This window comes from Zalophus californianus, chromosome 4, assembly GCF_009762305.2.
Source record: "Zalophus californianus isolate mZalCal1 chromosome 4, mZalCal1.pri.v2, whole genome shotgun sequence".
NCBI lineage: Eukaryota > Metazoa > Chordata > Mammalia > Carnivora > Otariidae > Zalophus > Zalophus californianus.
The window spans coordinates 86762361-86782503 of NC_045598.1; the positions used below are offsets into that span (position 1 = coordinate 86762361).

Consider the following 20143-nt stretch of genomic DNA (forward strand, 5'->3'; position numbering starts at 1 on the left):
GTCTTGGGATCGAGCGCCGCATAGGGCTCCCTGCTCGGCCAGAAGTCTGCTTCTCCCTCTCCCTCTGCCTGACACTCCCCTTGCTTGGTCTCTCTTTCTGTCTGTCAAATAAATAAATTAAATAAATAAATAATAAATAAATAAATAAATAAAATATTTAAAAAAATCTTTAAAAAATAGCAAAACAAATTAATACAAGGGAAATATATCATGGAATATGTTTTACATTCTAGCCATGCTGATTTTCTAACCTTTCTCTGAATAGCCATACTCCACATAGTTTCAAAGCCTATTCCCTCTGTCTGGATTACCCTTCTCCCAATTTCTGATCACTAAGTTTGACATGAAGATATAAATGCAATACTGAACTTGAAAAAAAATTTAAAGTCTTACAAGGTTTTTTTTTCCTCAGTAACCGTGAGAGCAAGAACAGCACACAAGAAATGACTGTAATAATAATTAATGAAAATCAACTGATTAAAAATCAATGCTTAATTAGGAAATTCTGTGAAAAATGTGGAAAGAGAAACCTTGGGTGCTAGCGCATTTGAGTAGGTGACTGATTTGGGAGGGGCTGGAGGACGGCCGGTTTTTATGTCTGCTCCTTTAATACATTAAGAGTATTTGCAAATATCCAATAAATGTGACACAAATAAACCATGTACAAGAAAATTTTATAGTTCACAATGGAGTGTGCTGGTTCAATATTGTCATATAATAAGACTATACTTGCCATTTAATTTTAGAAGAACAAGTTAAATTATGTCTTTCAAAGTCCCTGAAAATGGAGATCACTTTGCTACGCTGGGTCTGCTGTAAGACCCAATAAAAATGTTAACTCCTACTTTGATAATCTGTTGGAGACTAAGTTAATTTTAGGATGACTGTAGGATTTGGCAGGTGTGTTCCTGAGACAAATTTGGGTTGTTTCAGTATAACAGAAATTATTTCAAATTATTGCCAGTGGCCTTAAAAAGCTTTGAATTGTAAAACATCAGAATGAAACTTCAATTCAAGACTTTCTCACTGGGGACAAATCTCAAATACAAACAAAAGAATTCCTCCGCGAAAATAAGGTAACACACATAGAGCAACATGGCTGTTCTAGATTCTGACTCTTTCTTGTACAAGGCAATCCTTTGAATTCCGGTCAGCACAGAACAAGGTGAGAAAAAAAGGTTCCTGACTCTGGGATGATTCACTCTTGCTCTTAAAAGTGGATTTGAAATCAGGAATACAGTTTTCCAAAAATAATTCTAGACTTTGTCTATGAGAAACTACTAGAGGAGAATATCCATCTTAGAATCACTTAGTTAATATGCTATTTTAATATGCTTTGTTTAAATCGAAATGTTATAGGGGCACCTGGGTGGCTCAGTTGGTTAAGTGGCTGCCTTCAGCTCAGGTCATGATCCCAGGGTCCTGGGATCAAGCCTCGCATCGGGCTCCCTGCTCAGCAGGAAGCCTGCTTCTCCCTCTCCCACTCCCCCTGCTTGTGGTTCCCTCTCTTGCTGTCTCGCTCTCTGTCAAATAAATAAATAAAATCTTTAAAAAATATAAAAAATAAAAAATAAATTGAAATGTTATATATAATAATATAGTTCCTCTGGTAGAAGCAAAAGGTCTTGATTAAATTGGAGACAAAAGGGATTTTACAATGCCTATTCTCTAGGTATCCCTTTTCCAAAAGACAGTTTGAAAATATTCCAAAGTTACTCCCACAAAGCTATGCAATGACTTAGTTAAAAATGATTGACTGCAAGATTTGAAGGAGAGTAGGTTTGCAAATCTGAGTATGGATCCTCCATTAAAGAGTTTATTTTATTCCTTTTGATGGCTGCATAATATTCCATTGTGTATATATACCACATCTTCTTTATCCATTCATCTGTCAATGGACATCTTGGCTCTTTCCACAGTTTGGCTATTGTGGACATTGCTGCTATAAACGTTGGGGTGCGTGTACCCCTTCAGATCCCTACATTTGTATCTTTGTGGTAAAAACCCAGTAGTGCAATTGCTGGATCATATGGTGGCTCTATTTTCAACTTTTTGAGGAACCTCCATACTGTTTTCCAGAGTGGTTGCACCAGCTTGCATTCCCACCAACAGTGTAGGAGGGTTCCCCTTTCTCCACATCCCCGCCAACATCTGTCGTTTCCTGACTTGTTAATTTTAGCCATTCTGACTGGTGTGAGGTGATATCTCACTGAGGTTTTGATTCGGATTTCCCTGATGCCGAGCGATGTTGAGCATTTTTTCATGTGTCTGTTGGCCATTTGGATGTCTTCTTTGGAAAAATATCTGTTCATGTCTTTTGCCCATTTCTTGATTGGATTATTTGTTCTTTAGGTGTTGAGTTTGATAAGTCCTTTATAGATTTTGGATGAGATCTTGCCATTTGCAACGACATGGATGGAACTGGTGGGTGTTATGCTGAGTGAAATAAGTCAATCAGAGAAAGACATGTATCATATGACCTCACTGATATGAGGAATTCTTAATCTCAGGAAACAACCTGAGGGTTGCTGGAGTGGTGGGGGTATGGGAGGGATGGGGTGGCTGGGTGATAGACATTGGGGAGATATGTGCTACGGTGAGCGCTGTGAATTGTGCAAGAGTGTTGAATCACAGATCTGTACCTCTGAAACAAATAATGCAATATATGTTAAAAAAAAAAAGAAGATAGCAGGAGGGGAAGAATGAAGGGGAGTAATAAACGGAGGGGGAGATGAACCATGAGAGACGATGGACTCTGAAAAACAAACTGAGGGTTCTAGAGGGGAGGGGGCTAGGGGGATGGGTTAGCCTGGTGATGGGTATTAAAGAGGGCACGTTCTGCGTGGAGCACTGGGTGTTATGCACAAACAATGAATCATGGAACACTACATCAAAAACTAATGTAATGTATGGTGATTAACATAACAATAAAAATTTAAAGAAAAAAAAAGAGTTTATTTTATGCTCCTCATGCAGATGTAATTCCCGGGAGGAAACCCAAACAATTTTACTCTTTGGTCTCAGTAAATCATATTTGATTCTGCTTTTGAAATCCAAGACTTTGAAGTTTACAATCTAACTAAAATGAAGAAGTTGTTACACTAAGCATCGTTGCTTGGTGAGCAAAACAGGAATTGAGTTGCTGCTGATAGATTGTTTATCCTATGCAAAAAAACATCCTGTTTTCAGATTTGTTGCTGTGTGTGCACTACAGTGTAACTCCAAATATGTCTTCATGCTGGCTGCATGCCCTAAAATGACTTTGAACCACACCGTCAAAGCTAGTCTATGTTGTGATTTCCTTAAGATATCTGGATAAAATTAATCAATGGTGAGATCCAAGAATTGAGTCCAAGGAAACATGCTAAGCTGTGATAACTTCTGATTAGACTACATGACCCTGGAAAAGCCAGACACATGGTTTGGTAACAGTGGCAGAATAAGTAAACAAACCCACCAGGATTTTTAAACCATACTAAAGGTGCCAGTTTCCCCTTTGCCCAAATCATTGTTATTCACATAAGTTGTTCAGACAATTTATTTAATGTTATAGTCCTCATAATTTTAAAATAAAATTCAGTTACATTTTCCATTTACATTTTCCTACTTGAGGCGAAAGGATGCATTTGACATTGTTTCAACCCAGTTATAGACTTATGGTTCCAACATCAGAAAATATTTCATCCCTTTGTTCTGGATAGAAGAATGTATTAAATGCATGGCTTAGTATAATGTGTTTCCTTTAGAGAGTGGACGTATGATAGGGTTGGACGGAATATATCTTTAAACAAATACTTCTGTAAAAGGGTCAATGTTGACAACCTTGTAGAAGTGTCGAAGATAATGGGGTCCTCTCCGTCATCCCTAAAGTGCCGTTCTTGACAATAAGGACCGTCAAATCAAGTAACACCACATATCCTCAAGGATATTAATTTGTGGTGGGATACAAATTTGGGTCTAATTATGTATTTTATATATATATATATATTTTTTTTTAATATATATGAGTATGGATTCTCCATTAAAGAGTTTATTTTATGTTCCTCATGCAGATGTAATTCCCGGGAAGAAACCCAAACAATTTTATTCTTTGGTCTCACTAAATCATATTTGATATATATATATATATATATATATATATCAAATATATATATTTTAATAAAAGTTTCAATGAAATTAGTTTCTCCATTGTCCATAACCTAATAAAGGAGCTATTAATAATAAAATAACTTTCTGTGAAATGATGAGGTACTAGAGATGGAAAATTTCAATCAAAACAGTGGGGTCACTTACAGTCTCTCCACGTTGTCCAGGGTGTCCTGGTAGGCCATCCTTCCCAGGTGGACCCTGAAATCACAAATATTAAATACCACATGTCATAAATATTTCTTGAAATTTTTTATACTTTAAATATAATCTGTTGGGCAATTTTCTCATAATATTTTCATTAGGTATCATATTTTGAGGTCATGTTGATTTTATATACAGTAGTATGTGTATTTATCCTCTAGGATAATTCTATCTGTAATTGTGACCAAGAGAAAATTATATTACTCCATTATGAACATTTTACATCTAAATGATTTCATTAGCATCTATTTTTTAAAAACATATTCATACAGATCTGTATTTTTAATTTTACAAAAAGTTTTAGTTCTTCGGTACTTGACAAATGAGTATTCTCCCCTCTTTTTGGTGATCTGTTCCTAATTCAATTTCCTGTGCATCAAGATTTGGATAGCAGAAAGATAGTGTCCTCTAGTGGTAGTCTGAGCTTCTAACGGATAAGAATGAAAAGAAATACAAACTTAGAAACAAGGGCACTTTGTCTCCCAATTGCTTCAAGTAAAGGAAACAAGGTAAGGCGCTATGCTCAATTTTCGAAGTCATCAGGGCCAAATTTTACCAGTCGGTTTTCTTAAATATCCTCTTGGACACATAATGTTTGTTAAGCACTGGACAGCAACTCTGCTATGTTATTACTTTCTCTAAAGGATGCTGTCTGTGTCATGACTGAAGAAATAAATGAAGCAATTAACTAAGTACTTAAAGTAAACAACTCTGTGCAGTTCCTGTGTTTTAGATACTTAGTAGAAATAGATTGCTTCTTTAGTCTGCAATATGGATTATTCACCCTACTCAGTATTGGGGTCAGATTTTAAAACAGGTTTAAATAGGTATAGGCCGAAATATTCTCACCCTCCGGATAAATGGAGAGAAATAATTATTTTAATAACATTTTTATTGATAACAGATATACCTCTCACACTATGTTAATCATTTAACTAAGTCTATTTATCTTAAAAATACATTATTTACAAAAATCTATTTTCAAATATAATTATTTTTATACTGAGTTAGAAGAAAAGGCTTTGTTTCAAAAGATTATTTTCACTGACAGCTTTGTTCTTCTGAAGTAAGACTTTTTTGACATTGGCTCCCACAGCTCTTTCTGACAGTGTCCAGTCCCAGCTCTGCTCCCTGATTTCATCTCATCCCTGGCTGTCATGTGAATTAACAGCTCTAATTAATGACGGTTCTTATGACACTTCACAAGATTATTGCTTGCTCAGTGATTTGCTCATGGTTCCCAGGATCACCACAGTGATTCTAGTGTCATCTTCTGAAAAGACCAAAACTGGAATGTTTTTAACCAAGGCCCCAAAACATTTCTTCTTTCATAACCATCTATTACATACTTTTTTTGTATTAGGCATCTGGTATACAGTAATATAAGAGTTAGCTCTGCCCTCAGTTGAAAGGTGAAGCACAGAAATAAGTAGTTAATTGATAGTAGATTCCATGTAAATTCAGTAATTTAAAACAGCAAATAAAAACAAATTCTGTAGCTTGTTATTATTTTGATACATATAGGAATAAATGTACTGTCATTTGGGGGCAGGAGTAAAATTTTTAACTAAAAACACAGAGAGTGGCAGCTAAAGGATAGTAAATATGAATGAGGTTTTTTTTTTTCTCCACCATACTAAAATGCCTCCCAAATGAAGTGTTTTGCCATCAGCATAAACCATTTACATGTTTTCTAACAAATCTGTAAATATATATTTCAATATCTCATTATATTTGCTGATTTGAGAAGCATAGATTACACTTTGATTGCAAAATATTATAACCCTTAAAAATGGTGGTCTTGGATCAAAATGACATCATCTTGGTATGAATGCAACATGATTTTTAATGACTTACTTACATATTGTGAGGGAACAGTATTAATAGACTACATAAAGAATTCGTATCATCATTTTTCTTGATTTAAGTATATATTTCAAATATTAAGTGATTAATTCTAAATAATTATAATGGCCCCACGCTACCATCCAATAAGATAAAGCAGAATAATTACCAAATAATTTCACGGCATTAATTTTAAAATAATAATTGTATTGGTCAAAATAGACTGTCCCTTTGATGTTGTTGAAGGGCAGTGGCAACAAATTTACTGAAATGAGAGTGTGCAAGGCAATCTGTGAAAAGACACTTATAAATAAATGTTAAGGAAATTTTTTCACTTCCCATTGGAACTGAATTTTTATTTTTCCTCTTCTATAGACAGAATGTATCTCATAAGAGTTGTGTTATAAATCTTAATCACCTCAAGTTAAAATTCTTCTTACACGGGGTAACTATATCTTGACATTGGTAAGAGATTAACAGACTCTAAACATGAACATTCCAAGCACTCAATACCTAATCCATTTGTGAATGTGTATCTGTGTGAATTTACATATAAAAACATACACACACACACACACACACACACGAACACACACATATACACATTTTCTGATTACAATGAAGATGAGCCAATTAATTTGGGAAATTGAGGAAATAGGAAACATAGGAAAATGAGCTTGGCTCTATCCCTCCACCTGAATTTCTTCTTTCCATATGAAAGAGATGAAGGCATTTCTGTCCTAAATGTTATAAAACTGTATACCAGAGAAATAATAGGTACTTTTATTTCATGTTCTAATGTTTCACTTGTCACAGAGACAGAGTATAAAAATCATTTTGTTTAGCAGTGAAAGCAATGTTCCTTAACAGTGTCATGTCTCTCCAACTAGACTGCATGCTTCTCAAGTGTAGGCATTTATTATATTTCTAATACTTCTTAGAGACAAAATGCATGCATGATTAATGGCTCAAAACTTGTTGAAAGATACATGAGAGAATGGGTTGAAAAAGTCTGAGTAAAAATGGGTCAAACAGTTTTCTTTGACAATAAAATTACATTACATGAAGGAAACAATTCTTAGCAATATGTACAGTATGTACAAATATAAATGGTATGATAATGTGGAAGTTATACATATCACTGCTTTTTATGTTGCTAAACAATGATCTATGCACATGGCTTCAAAATACTTATGAAAAACGTAATATGTATACAACCATTTTTGGAACTGTGTTTTCACTTCTCTACATGTGAAACTTTGCAAGACAAATATTACATTTGGAAAGAAACTGAGATAGTGGGTAAACAACATTATATGCAGGTAGTTTCGATACTATCCTATATTTAATACTAGCTATTTGCATTAAGCTTTTTAAAATACTATAATACAGATAACAGTCCTTTTTTGATATGTTTGCAGTAATAAAGCAAAACTGTTAGTGTTGAAATAATATTTTCAACACAGTGTCTAAAAATTGTTGCCAAAAGAGATTGCTTCAACATTTAATATATACTGTAAGTCAGTATTTCGTGATAAATAATTCATTTTTTTAAAGATGTGAGCTAAAGTCACATTTGAAAATTATCAGTGAAATTGAGAGTTATCCAATTCAATAACAATTGGATACATATATGCATTATAAATTATTTATAAATTATTTTCAAAATGTTTAAAAGTATAACATAATCAGATGCAACATTTATTTAAATTTTAACATCTTAGTTTAGAATTTTCTGAATTGTTTCTTTAAGCAAGATTGTTATTGAGCTATATTTGGCTAATTATAATTATTTGAAAATAGAGAATTGGGATATATAATTTTTGAAATATTGGCATATATAAAAAGTCCCATATAACTTCCTCATACAAGGTGAATGTTGTGGTTTTGTCAAAAAGATTCAGTTCAAAAATCAGTTTAGAATATTCAGTTGAAAAATGTATATCAATGAGCCTCCAAATGTAAATATCCAGAATGTGAGTAAAACTAGTAATGATTTAATTATCTGTATTATTACAGTGAAAAAAACATTTGATTCTCAAATTATTGACTGAAAATTTTAACTATACTTAGCTTCCTGCTGAGTAGATCATATTCAAACTATGTTGGTCTTATTTTCAGCCAAAATATTTTTTAGCTTTGTTACTTAAAATATGGCCCATGGAGCAGTAGCATGGCATCACCTGGACCCTCGTCAGTAATGTCAAGACTCAAGATTTACCCCAGACCTACTAAATCAAATCTACATTTTTAACAAGATACCAACACAATTTGTATGCACATTAAAGTTTGCATAGCATTATTTAGTGTATACCAGAAGAGTGGCTCACAAAGTTTAGCATGCATCAGAACTATCTGGAAAATTTGCTAAACACAGACTGGGCCTCTCTCTTGGAGTTCTGATTAGCTGAGTGAGGTGGCATGTCTAACAAATCCCCAGTGGTGCTATGATGCTCTGATCCGTGGACCACACTTTGAGAGCAACTTCCTTAGACACACGGGTGCTATGCCCTGGAACTTTGTGTTGAAATTCATGTTGAAATCCTAAATCATATGTTGGAATCCTAACCCTCAGAGGTGATGTTATTAGCCACTTGGGGCTTTGGGAGGTGCTTAAGTCATGAAGGTGGAAGCTTCATGAATGAGATCAATGACATAAATGAGGCTCCAGAGCTCCCTAACCCCTTCTGTCACATGAGGATATATTAGGAAGTCTGTTATCTCAAAGGGGGCACTCACCTGACCATACTGGCTCCCTGATCTAGGACTTCCAGCATCCAGAACTGTGAGAAATACATTTTTGTTGTTTATAAGCTATCTGGTCTCTGTGTTTGTTCTTTTGTTTGGTTGGTTTTGGGGTTCTTTTTTTTTTTGTTATCAGAGCCAGAGTGGACTAAAACAGTGGGTAAGTTGATTCTAGTTCTCATTAATAAATTGAGTAGGTCGCTAAGAAAAGAAGCAGAAAACAACTGAGCGCTGAGCATGTCCTATGTTCCCATGAATATTTAAGTATGAGAATAAAGGATTTCAATTAACTTTGTGAAGATAATTGAATACCTGAGCAAATTTTATAAAAGAGGTATAATTCAGGAAGGGTTGGCATTACATTGTTCAAAAGAATGCATTATAGAGACAAAAGTATTAAATACAAATTAACAAATTATAATGAGATATAAGTAATGTCAGAATGCTAGAGAATGTTTAGGTAGTGGTATTTTGAAGGACACAATGAGTGATGGAAGACCAAAGAGAAATACTAATAAAACAAATATTTAAGAATCAGTAACAGTTTTTAATGCCGTCAATAATATTCATTGCTGAAGAGGAGTATTTGAGAGAATAAAACCCATGCATGTTGTTTCCATCTTTGATATACTTTGAAAGGATATTTACTAAGATATATTTGAATTACATCAGAAACACTCAAAAAACTGAAACTGGGTAAATTGAACAAATTGAAAAATGTATATTCTTTGACACTATGAATTACAATTTTGTTTTTATTAGAATTTTCATCAATATTTGTATCTAAAAATTGTTTAAAATATAAACTATGACTCTCAAAAATTTGAAAACATTGTCCAATGGAGAAAGATGAAGAAAACCTATGGCACTTACAGGAGGGCCTTTTGGTCCAGGGAACCCAACTGGACCCTGAGGTCCTTGAGGGCCCTGAAAAGAAAAAGCAGTGCAGAAATTTGAGAATAGGCCTTGAAAGATACATCTTTGTATTTTACTGTTTATTTGTACTGATGCACCGAAACACAGCATACCGCTTCTTCACCGTAATGACAGAACTGAGGTAATACAACAGGATAATCTATGCTAATCTAAAAGCTAAATGCATGATTTTTCACATTATTCAGTACTCAAAACCACGCATTGCATCAATGGTCTTAAATAAAGAACACTGTAAATATTTAGAGTTCATATTAAAAGTGAACAGAACATAGATGTATCAAGAAGTTCCACAGATGCTGGACTTTTAACACTGGTTGGAAACATGCCCCAAAAGAGAGTATTTCAATTCCATAGCTCTCCCCCAAAAAGTTATTTTTTAAAATTGATGCTATAAATATTCTGGCTCCAGTCAAACAAAACTAAAAGAAAAAAACAAGTGGCTTATTCAGAAAGACCTTTAACTATATTTAAAATTTATTTTTGAAGATGTCAATATCTCGTTTTACTCACATATAAACTTCTTTGTAGACAAGATGAAAACACTTCATTGTATAATCATTCTCATTAACATTCAATCCAAATATACATTTATAATATTGTTCTTAACTTGATGCTTAATTAACTATATGATTCAACACTCATATTTACATATCTTTCAAATGCAGAAAGTAGACCTTACTATAGAGACAGCAAAATAATTGATAAAGATAATCCTTTAGGTTCCCAGAACATAATAATTAAATTTCTAAAAGAAATATATATAAAATGGAAGAAAATATAAATAAGATTTCTTAAGTAACTCAACTAGAATGGGATTTATATTTAAATAAAAAATAAAGTTTACTAAAATTAGTCTTTAATAGAATTTATTCTTTTCAACTTATCAGTTTAGCCTCTCCAAGGGAAATGTCATTATCATTTTTAAGCCAATGCTAGTTCAGAAATCATCACAAATTATTGCTATTACTAGCATCTCATCTTAAAATCGAAAAGAAAGTTCAAAGTTAGATATGTCATTAAATAAATAGATATCACAATGCGATTACCCAAAATGCTGGGCAACTTTCGGGACTCACAAATTTTGGTACTCTTATTAAAGTATGAAACTATCATTTTTCAGCATCTATCATAACAACTTAAGAACATTATAAACAAAGTTTTATTTTAAATACAAAATTTTAAAAGCAATGTTTTTTAGGTTATGTAGCAAGCTCAATTTTTCTAATTTCTTAAAATGTCATTTCTTTGCTTTCTATATTTTGGCTCCTTTTCAAATAAAATTTGCTTTTGAATTTAAATTTCTTTAAGGAAAAAAATTTCAAACATCACTTCTCTAGAGAATATAAAGAAAAAGTGGCTCTTTATAAAATTCCATAAAAAATGTATGTTCTGTCTGTATTAATCAAAATAGTTTCCAGATGAAGTGGAAAATACATACTCAGTGTAAAGATAGTGTTGGAACCCAATCAGGTTTTGCCAGATAAAATACCTAGTGTCAGTGAAATTTGAATTTTAGATTAATAAGGAATAATTTAATATGTCCTAAAAATTGCAAGGGACATGCTTACACCACAAACTCTTGTTTATGTAAAAATTCTAATTTAATTGAGTGTCTTAGTTCTTTTCTTTGTTTTCATTTTGTTTTGTTTTGCTTTTGCTAAATCTGGTGATCTTAGACCCAACCAAAAGCTATGAACTAAGTCTTTAATAACAGACATCCATGATCTGCAAATCGTTAGTAAGAGGAATTCTATTAAGTTGCAGAATATCCTAATGAGTGTGTGTGTGTATATATATATATATGTATATATATATATATAATCTTAAGGCATGTATATAATATGTACATATAATACTATGTATACTTATAAACAAATATATTGTTAAAGAAGTCATGGGCGAAAATAGATATTTCCATTTCTAGTCCACTGGTACTACAAAACTCTCTCCCTAAACTTCCCAAGTCATATATTATGAAGAAAATATTTGATGATATTATTTCTGTCATTCATCAACTATGCCTAAGACATAACTAAATAGTTGATGATAGGTAAAATCCTTTGCAGAAAATGAGGATATATGAGGGATAAAAGGTTTCATCAACTACACAGAACACAGGAAATATGTTCCATATATTTAAAATGTATGAATGCTATTTGAAAATGGTTACCAGCTTACTTTAATTTTTTTATAATAACCCTTACTTTGATCCTCAGAATATACCCTTCTTACTTCAAACTATTTTTACAAGTAATCATGCTGTTGGGCCATAGTGTTATGTTCCAAAATTGTAAATACATATGCTTGATCATGATATTTTGGAATGCATAAGCAAAATATGAGCACAAAATAATTTGTACTTTAAAGATAAAACTCCTGGTTTTGCTATAATTTGTGAAATGGTTCTACTTCATTTAATGATTTAGTCATTTTAACTAAACTACATTTTCTTATTAAGATGACTTTGACCATAAAATTTTTCAAATGTATATATTATTTATGAACTCAAAATGTACAGAATGGACTCAATTTGGGAATAGTTCACCAACAGTGAGAAACATTTAGTAGAAGTTTAATTCAATTAAATATGAACCAAAGCCTTGAAACAACCATAATTAAATGTTTATTCTTGTGTCTTATCTACTGACACTTCTGTTGCAAATAGAAATGCTCCCCCCAAAAAATTACTTATTCTCAGATTTCTTTGTATAAACATCACAAGTTGTTTCTGTTTTCCTTTTTGTGGAAGACCTATTATAAATTTCAAACAATAGTATATAAAAAATATATTACTATGATTGCATAATCCTGAACGTTGTTATACAATATTAAGAAGTGAATCTAATTTCTTTAAGAGTGATACAAAATTAATTCTTAAAATTCTTTCAAGAAGATAGCTTTCAAATCTCTGGCTACAAAAATGCTGTATTTTGCCAGAAGAAAACAAATAAAGGGCATGCTTACTCATGTATATTTAGCTTTATTTTATATCAATTGAAAATCAATTTACTAAATAGTTTTTCTATTTACTGGAATAGATGTTTTATCTTGATTTGAATGTGTATTGATTGTGACTTAATGGCTACTGGGAGCTTGCATTTTACCAGCATAATGCTGCTTCCAGCGCCATGGACAAAATGAATATCAATAGGGAAAGCAAGGGGAGTGAAGGAGAAGGCACAGGTGTTATATGGATATTTTTTTAAAAAAATTGTTTTTGGCTTGAGTTTAAGAGTGACATCATAGGGCAATTATGCACAATATTACTCTCATTTCGATAACAAAATTAGTAGTACATAACTGATTCTGCTTTTCTTAAAAAAGAAGTCAATGAAAAATATAGGAATTTTTAAACTCTGACTAGATTTCGCAAATCACTGCAGACACAGGTACCTTTTCCCAGAAATATAAACACTTGCAAAATATTAATATTTATTTTATATTATGTTACTGTGTCATACTTACTCTTTCACCAGGAGGGCCTGGAGGGCCATCACCACCTGAAGTGCCCTAACAACAACAATGAAAGAAAGAAAGAAAGAAAGAAAGAAAAAGAAAGAAAGAAAGAAAGAAAGAAAGAAAGAAAGAAAGAAAGAAAGAAAGAAAGAAAGAAAAGAAAAAAAAAAATCAGTTTTGATTTCTTCTCCTAGCTTTCGTCCTCTGGAAGAGGAATTGAAGGCAAACCCAAATGGAATGAGTACTCATAATACCTTTGGGCCGGGTTTCCCAGTGGGGCCTCTCGCGCCTCTTGAACCTCGAGGACCCTGCACAGGAGAGCAAAAGATAAAAACTGATCCTCTGCCAAGCACATCCAAAAGCATAGGATCAGTTTTCATTTTTGAAGACAATTATCTTGGAAAATTAAATCCAGACTAAAAAATGAAAATCATGATTTTAAATCGAGGCACCCACCGTTGGACCACGCTGACCCCGAGGGCCTGGTTTGCCAGCAACGCCCTGCCAAAGACAGTTCAAATAGTTTCAGTATGCAGCGAATTACAGTCCACTGTGAGCTGAGAGATAGGTACTCATGTGAGAACATTTATATTCCATAGTCCAGGGCAATATACTTATATACCATACCCGGGCACCTTTCTCTCCATTGGCGCCTGGAAATCCAGGAAATCCCGTGGAACCCTACAAAAATAAAAATAAGAAACAATGAGCATGGTAACTAACATTTTTAGCCATAGGCTGTAAGCCTTTCGGAACACACAGTCTCACAAGCTGGTAATACTTAAATTAGAAATAGAATTTTAAGATACCATACAACCTCTATGCATCTATTTGAAAATGAACTTACAGGGACATCTGAAATCCTGGAAGCATTGAAAGCATGAATTGACAGAAGAGATTTTAGTTTTTAACTTTAAAATAATTAAATACTATCATTTCTCACATTAGAAAATAGCAAAAGGACATTTTATATACAATAATTTTGACTTACAATTCTACATTCATGAGCATGAATAATTAAATGTTAAAATAAGAATTTTATAAAACAGTTTTCCTGAATTAACATTATTACATTTGTAGGCTTATCACTTTTTAGTTTATTTTTATACCTTTAGAACTAAATAAAATCATAAAGACTAAAAATCTTCCTCCTTTCCTGTTTGATGTTTGAATGTGGTTAGATCTAGCTCAGAGTCTAAGTCAGAAAGTCCAGGATTAAAATCCTGTTTTTGGAATTCCAAAGACATAAACCCAAGACTTACGTTTATCATACATTTACCTAAGTAAGTTGGGTGCATTACTTATCCTCTTTGAGCATAGTCTTTTCTCCTACAAAATAAGGGCACTTACCCACATCTTATAGGCACTTTGAATTTGTGGGAGGTTAGGATAAAGGAAGACAAGGTATAAAAATGCTAATAATAGATAACAATAAATACTGGTTATTTAGAGATGTAATAAGCACAGTAAAACATCATGTCATTTCATCCACAAACAACTACATTTTACAGATGTAATATAATTCTCCCATTTCACCTTGTGCCTATGTCCAGATTTTCAACTGCTCAGAGATTCCTTTGAACATGACTGTGATTGGTTTGCCTCATCATTGCATCATGAAATAGAAAGATTAAGGTTCAGATCCTTTCTCCTCAGCTTGCTAACTATGAGACTCTGGAAAGTGTGGGAGGCCTTCCAAATATTCACTTTTCCTATTCAGACCACTATATAAATTAAATGCAATAATGTGTAAAGTATCTAGCAAAGAGTAGTAGACACTCAGGTTTTACAGACTTCCCCATATGTTAAGGGAGATATAACAAAGCCTTCTTTCACTTGAATGCATCCCCTGCTTTTTTATCCATTCATCTGGATTGAATTGCCCCTAAAATGATATTTCTCCAAATGATATGTGGCCCCTTCCATATTGAAATAATCCAGAGTGATTCCATATTTTTAGGATCTATCTCTCTGGCAGTAGGATCCAGGAATCTGCATTTTTAACAATTTCTCCGGGTGATATATACAACAGATACCAATTGTATTTCCTCCACAAATCAGGAAAATCATATGTGAAGCCTTATGGGAGCTGATGATCAAAACAATAACTGCAGTATGCACTGCTAACCTTCTTCTTATGATCCATTTCCCAATATATTCTAATTCATGTCTATAGAGATTACTATGTGATTCACCTGAGGACAATTGTTAGGACATGTAATATTCACATAATGGGGAAATAATGTCTGCAAATTACATTTTTAAAAGGGCTTTCAAAGTCATTGCTCTTTCTCTATGGACAATCAGATAGATCTGGTAGAACATTAGTATGTGACTACTCTAGGAATCTGACAAGCAAGTATAATCCAATATGGAGATAATCTACTCTATCAGATTTTATTTGAGAACAAATATTCATTTCTGTCTTGAGTAGAATAGATAACTAATCATATTTATAGAGACTCCATTCAAGCAAATTGCTCTATGCATCAATGTAATTTTTAATAAATTTATTTTCTTACATAGTTTCTGCTCTAAGCAACTTATAAGAAAATAACAAAAATGCCCAATCCACCAACTAAACAGTTTATAATATATGGGCATATTCTTCTTCTTTTCTCACGTAAGGGGTTACCACCAAAATATATAATTTCCATGAAAAGGCATTATAATGCTTTTAAATGGAAAGAACAAACAGCAAACAAAATGCCCAAAAGTCAAAGGTTCATGGTGAAATTGATTCACCAATTGTGAAGGTTACAAAATTATTTCAATGCTGTTTGAAATACAAAGAATCCTATGTTAAAATAGATTTTACTTTTTGAAGTAGCTATCATTTTATAGTACTTACAGTGATGCAACTTTCAAATACCCATTGTGATTTATATTGCTAGAAAGATATTAAATAAATTATATTGTTTAATTATAGTCCTTAAATTGCTTAAAAGAGATTAGCAGCCAAATTTCACTTTTAGCACAATATAGATTTAAATCTACTCAAAATTCATTAGCTTCCACATAGGAAAAAAAAATGTGAATCTATCTTTGATCTTTGATGAGCCCATTATTTTTTGTTTTAGAACCAAGAAACATAAATCATTTTTGATCACAAAAAAAGTTGTTATGAAGTAAAGTAATATAAAAAAATAAAAGCCAGAGTTTCAGACATTTTGGTTAAAGAGTAAAGAAAAATGTCTGATTCCTCTAGGAAGAAACATTTCTCTATAGTCATACTGGTACATTTTGTTAATAAAAATAACTCAAAGAATATTGAACAGAGTATTGTCTCAGGAAAAAAAAAACAGAAGAAAATAAGAATGTCAAATAAAAGAATATTGTGTTCATTCAAGTAATATGACAGTTTTCTGTTTTTAAATCAAAACACCACAACTGCAATTCAACTATGTAATTAGATCAAGAAATCTTCAAGCAATCTAAGGATAGCTTAAGGTTGTGGGTTATGGGTTATGCAGTGAATGTCGTTTTTTACTCATAATGCTTTTGAAAATGCTTGACATTTGAAAGGAAGGTAGCTAGGAAACACGGTAGTGTATTAGAGACAATATTTAAAAGGTAGAACTTACTAATCAGTGTTCTAAATGTAGCTAAAACCTTTAAATGATGCTCGTGTTATTCTTTTTTTTTTTTCACTAACTGCCTTTTTTTTGTTGTAGCATTCCATCAGTCAACAAAACCAAAAGACCACCGACAGAATGGGAGAAGATATTTGCAAATGACATATCAAATAAAGGGCTAGTATCCAAAATCTATAAAGAATTTATCAAACTCAACACCCAAAGAACAAATGATCCAATCAAGAAATGGGCAGAAGACATGAACAGACATCTTTCCAAAGAAGACATCCAAATGGCCACCAGACACATGAGAAAGTGCTCAACATTCTCGGCATCAGGGAAATCCAAATCAAAAGCTCATGTTATTCTTAAATCATAAATGAAATGAATCTCATTTTAGAAGGTCTCAAAGCATTATGTTTACCTCCTACTATACAAGGAAATGGGTACTTTCTAGAAACCCAATGAAAAGTTATAAAACAAAGCCACGTGGCAAGCCTAATATAGTGTCATCACATGACAATGAGCAAACACAAGTGCATGTAGTTCACATTTGTCAAGAGAAAGGACATTCTGGTTTCCCAATGATTATCTGTGAAACTTATCAATAAATATATGTTTGGGGATTATTATATAACTAGGATTTATCCTCATGTACTATACCTGTCAAGCCTGAATGGGTCAGAGAGAGATAGATGAAAAAGAGATGATAGATGATAGATAGATAGATAGATAGATAGATAGATAGATAGATAGATAGATAGACAGATAATCTCACGGGTGTATACCCATCTTAATAGTAATAACCAAAATGTATATATTAATTTATTTAACCACTTTAATTAAGTAGTCAGTGCATGAAGTACAGCCTTGACAAAGTTTTATGTTTAGCTTGAGGAAAAGTAGTACACCAAAGTAAACATATTTTTAAACCCATCTATTTGTATGCTTAAAATATGTATATTTCAAAGAGTTAAAAGTAGCACTCGAGTTCTATAGTGGATTGAATGGTGACCCTAAATCAATATATCCAATTTTCAAATCTCTGGAACGTGAATGTTGCCTTATTTGGAAAAACAGGTTTTCATATGTGTAAATTAAGTGAAGGATCTCGAAAAATGAGATCATCCTGGATTATCCAGGTGGTCCCTAAGTGCAAAGACAAGTGTCTTTATAAGAGACAGAAGAGAAGGGCGCCTGGGTGGCTCAGTTGGTTAAGCGGCTGCCTTCAGCTCAGGTCATGATCCCAGGGTCCTGTGATTGAGTCCCGCATCGGGCTCCCTGCTCAGCAGAGAGCCTGCTTCTCCCTCTCCCTCTGCCTGCCTCTCTGCCTACTTGTGCGCTCTCTCTCTCTCTCTCTGTCAAATAAATAAATAAAATCTTAAAAAAAAAAAAAGACAGATGAGGAGACATAGGAAAAAAAAAAAAAAGGCTATGTGAAGGCAGCAGAGATTGCAGTTACGCAGACACAAGCCAAGGACTGCCCTGGGCTACCAGAAGCTAGAAAAGGCAAGGATAGACTCTCCCCTAGAGCTTTTGGAGGGACTGGGGACCGTGCTGACACCTTGATTTTAGGCTTCTGGTCTCAAGAACTGTAAGAGAGTAAATCCCCATTGTTTTAGGTCACCAAGTCTGTGGAGATTTGTAACAGTAGCCCTGGGAAACAAATACCATGGAAATGAGAGAAAATAAAGATGATGAAAGATGTATTGTAATTCTTTTTTGTTTTTAAAGCATGTGGCAATTCCAACCCTTAGGGTACTAGAAATGAAATCAAAAGCTATTCTCCATCACCTATCATCCCCATTATAACTTCTAGATATACTAGTATGTCACACTGGAATAGTCCTTATTCCAATAACAAGGAAGTAGCTGACTATGCCTTCCTTTCATGACCCTGTCTGCTAAAATACTCCAGTCCATAATCCCCTACACACCAGGCACCAACATACCCCATGTCTTTCCCTTGTGAAATGATATTTTAAGGATTTATCATCTCAGTGTTACAAACTGAAAGGTAATTATGTGTGATTCATTTCTACAAAATGTAGAAAAAATCAACCTAATTGCTTTACCTTTGGACCTTGTCTTCCTGGATATCCTGGTAATCCTGGAACACCAAGTTTCCCCTAAAGTTAAAAAAAATAATAACAAATAAAAATTCTAAGTTGAATTAAGTATCAGTGATGAGTTTAGTCATTTTTCTAAAAGTTAGAACTACATATTTGACCGCTCAAAAGGAAGATTTGCAACTTTTCACCATACTTTACTTACATTATATTTCCTCATTTGAATAGGGAAAATTGTTTTGGACATATTTCTAATTCCATAATTTTGCTAACTTAACTTTTAAGTGACAGTGCCTTCTTTGAGGACACAGAACCCTGAGCTAAAGAGAATTCTAGGACTCTTTCTGAACTCTTAAGCATGAACAAAGAAATGCCTAAGCTTTTTCAACATTAAAACTATTTAAAGCTAGTTGATGTAGTTAGAACTACATTTAGTCTTTATTGTTTCAACTAAAGTGAATCTTTTTGATAAAATTATTTCATTTCTCACGGTAAATATAAAGCAAGCAATCATGAGTTATTTAACTATCTCTCACTGAATAGCTTAAATAACTATACAAGAAATTCTGACCTATTTTTGAGCAAAGTTTCTTCTTTTATTCAAACATCTGGATAAATCTGGGTTATTAGATATATCAAATGTTGCAAACTACAGCTAAATAGTGATGATTTTTGTGGAGTGTTAATTCCTGTGGGTGAAGACTTAAATGTGCCACAATTTTCTTCTAGTGCAATGAGATTACCTTTCATTCTTAAAGTGCTAAAACAAATGGTAAATTACCTTTACCAAAGTCCAAAGATGTGTAAGAAATACCAAGAAGGTTAAAACACTATACTGGGAGGGCACCTGGGTGGCTCAGATGGTTAAGCATCTGCCTTCGGCTCAGGTCATGATCCCAGGGTCCTGGGATCGAGTCCCACATCGGGCTCCCTGCTCCTTGGGAGCCTGCTTCTCCCTCTGCCTCTCTCTCTCTCTCTCTCTCTCTCTGTCTGTCTCTCATGAATAGATAAATAAAATCTTTAAAAAAAAAACACTATCCTGGGAAAATTGCCCCTGGAACAAAGCATTACTTTAAAAATACAAGTAGAGAGAAAACTAAATTAAGTTGAATGAATTGAATCAAATATGTTTGTGGAATTTTACTTTGACTTATTTTCCTTAAGATT

At 33.2% G+C, this 20143-nt stretch overlaps 1 protein-coding gene across 5 annotated transcripts in view; it reads right to left on the reverse strand.

The window, feature by feature from the left end:
* COL11A1 (collagen type XI alpha 1 chain) overlaps positions 1-20143 on the reverse strand; it is a 195981-nt gene that overhangs the window by 71441 nt on the left and 104397 nt on the right. For all 5 annotated transcript variants that reach the window (XM_027571529.2, XM_027571515.2, XM_027571497.2 and 2 more), the window contains 7 exons: positions 18983-19036; positions 13960-14013; positions 13789-13833; positions 13587-13640; positions 13342-13386; positions 9814-9867; positions 4294-4347 (listed from right to left, as the gene is read on the reverse strand). In XM_027571529.2, the coding sequence (XP_027427330.1) occupies positions 4294-4347; positions 9814-9867; positions 13342-13386; positions 13587-13640; positions 13789-13833; positions 13960-14013; positions 18983-19036 (360 nt within the window). The remainder of the gene's footprint in view (positions 1-4293; positions 4348-9813; positions 9868-13341; positions 13387-13586; positions 13641-13788; positions 13834-13959; positions 14014-18982; positions 19037-20143) is intronic.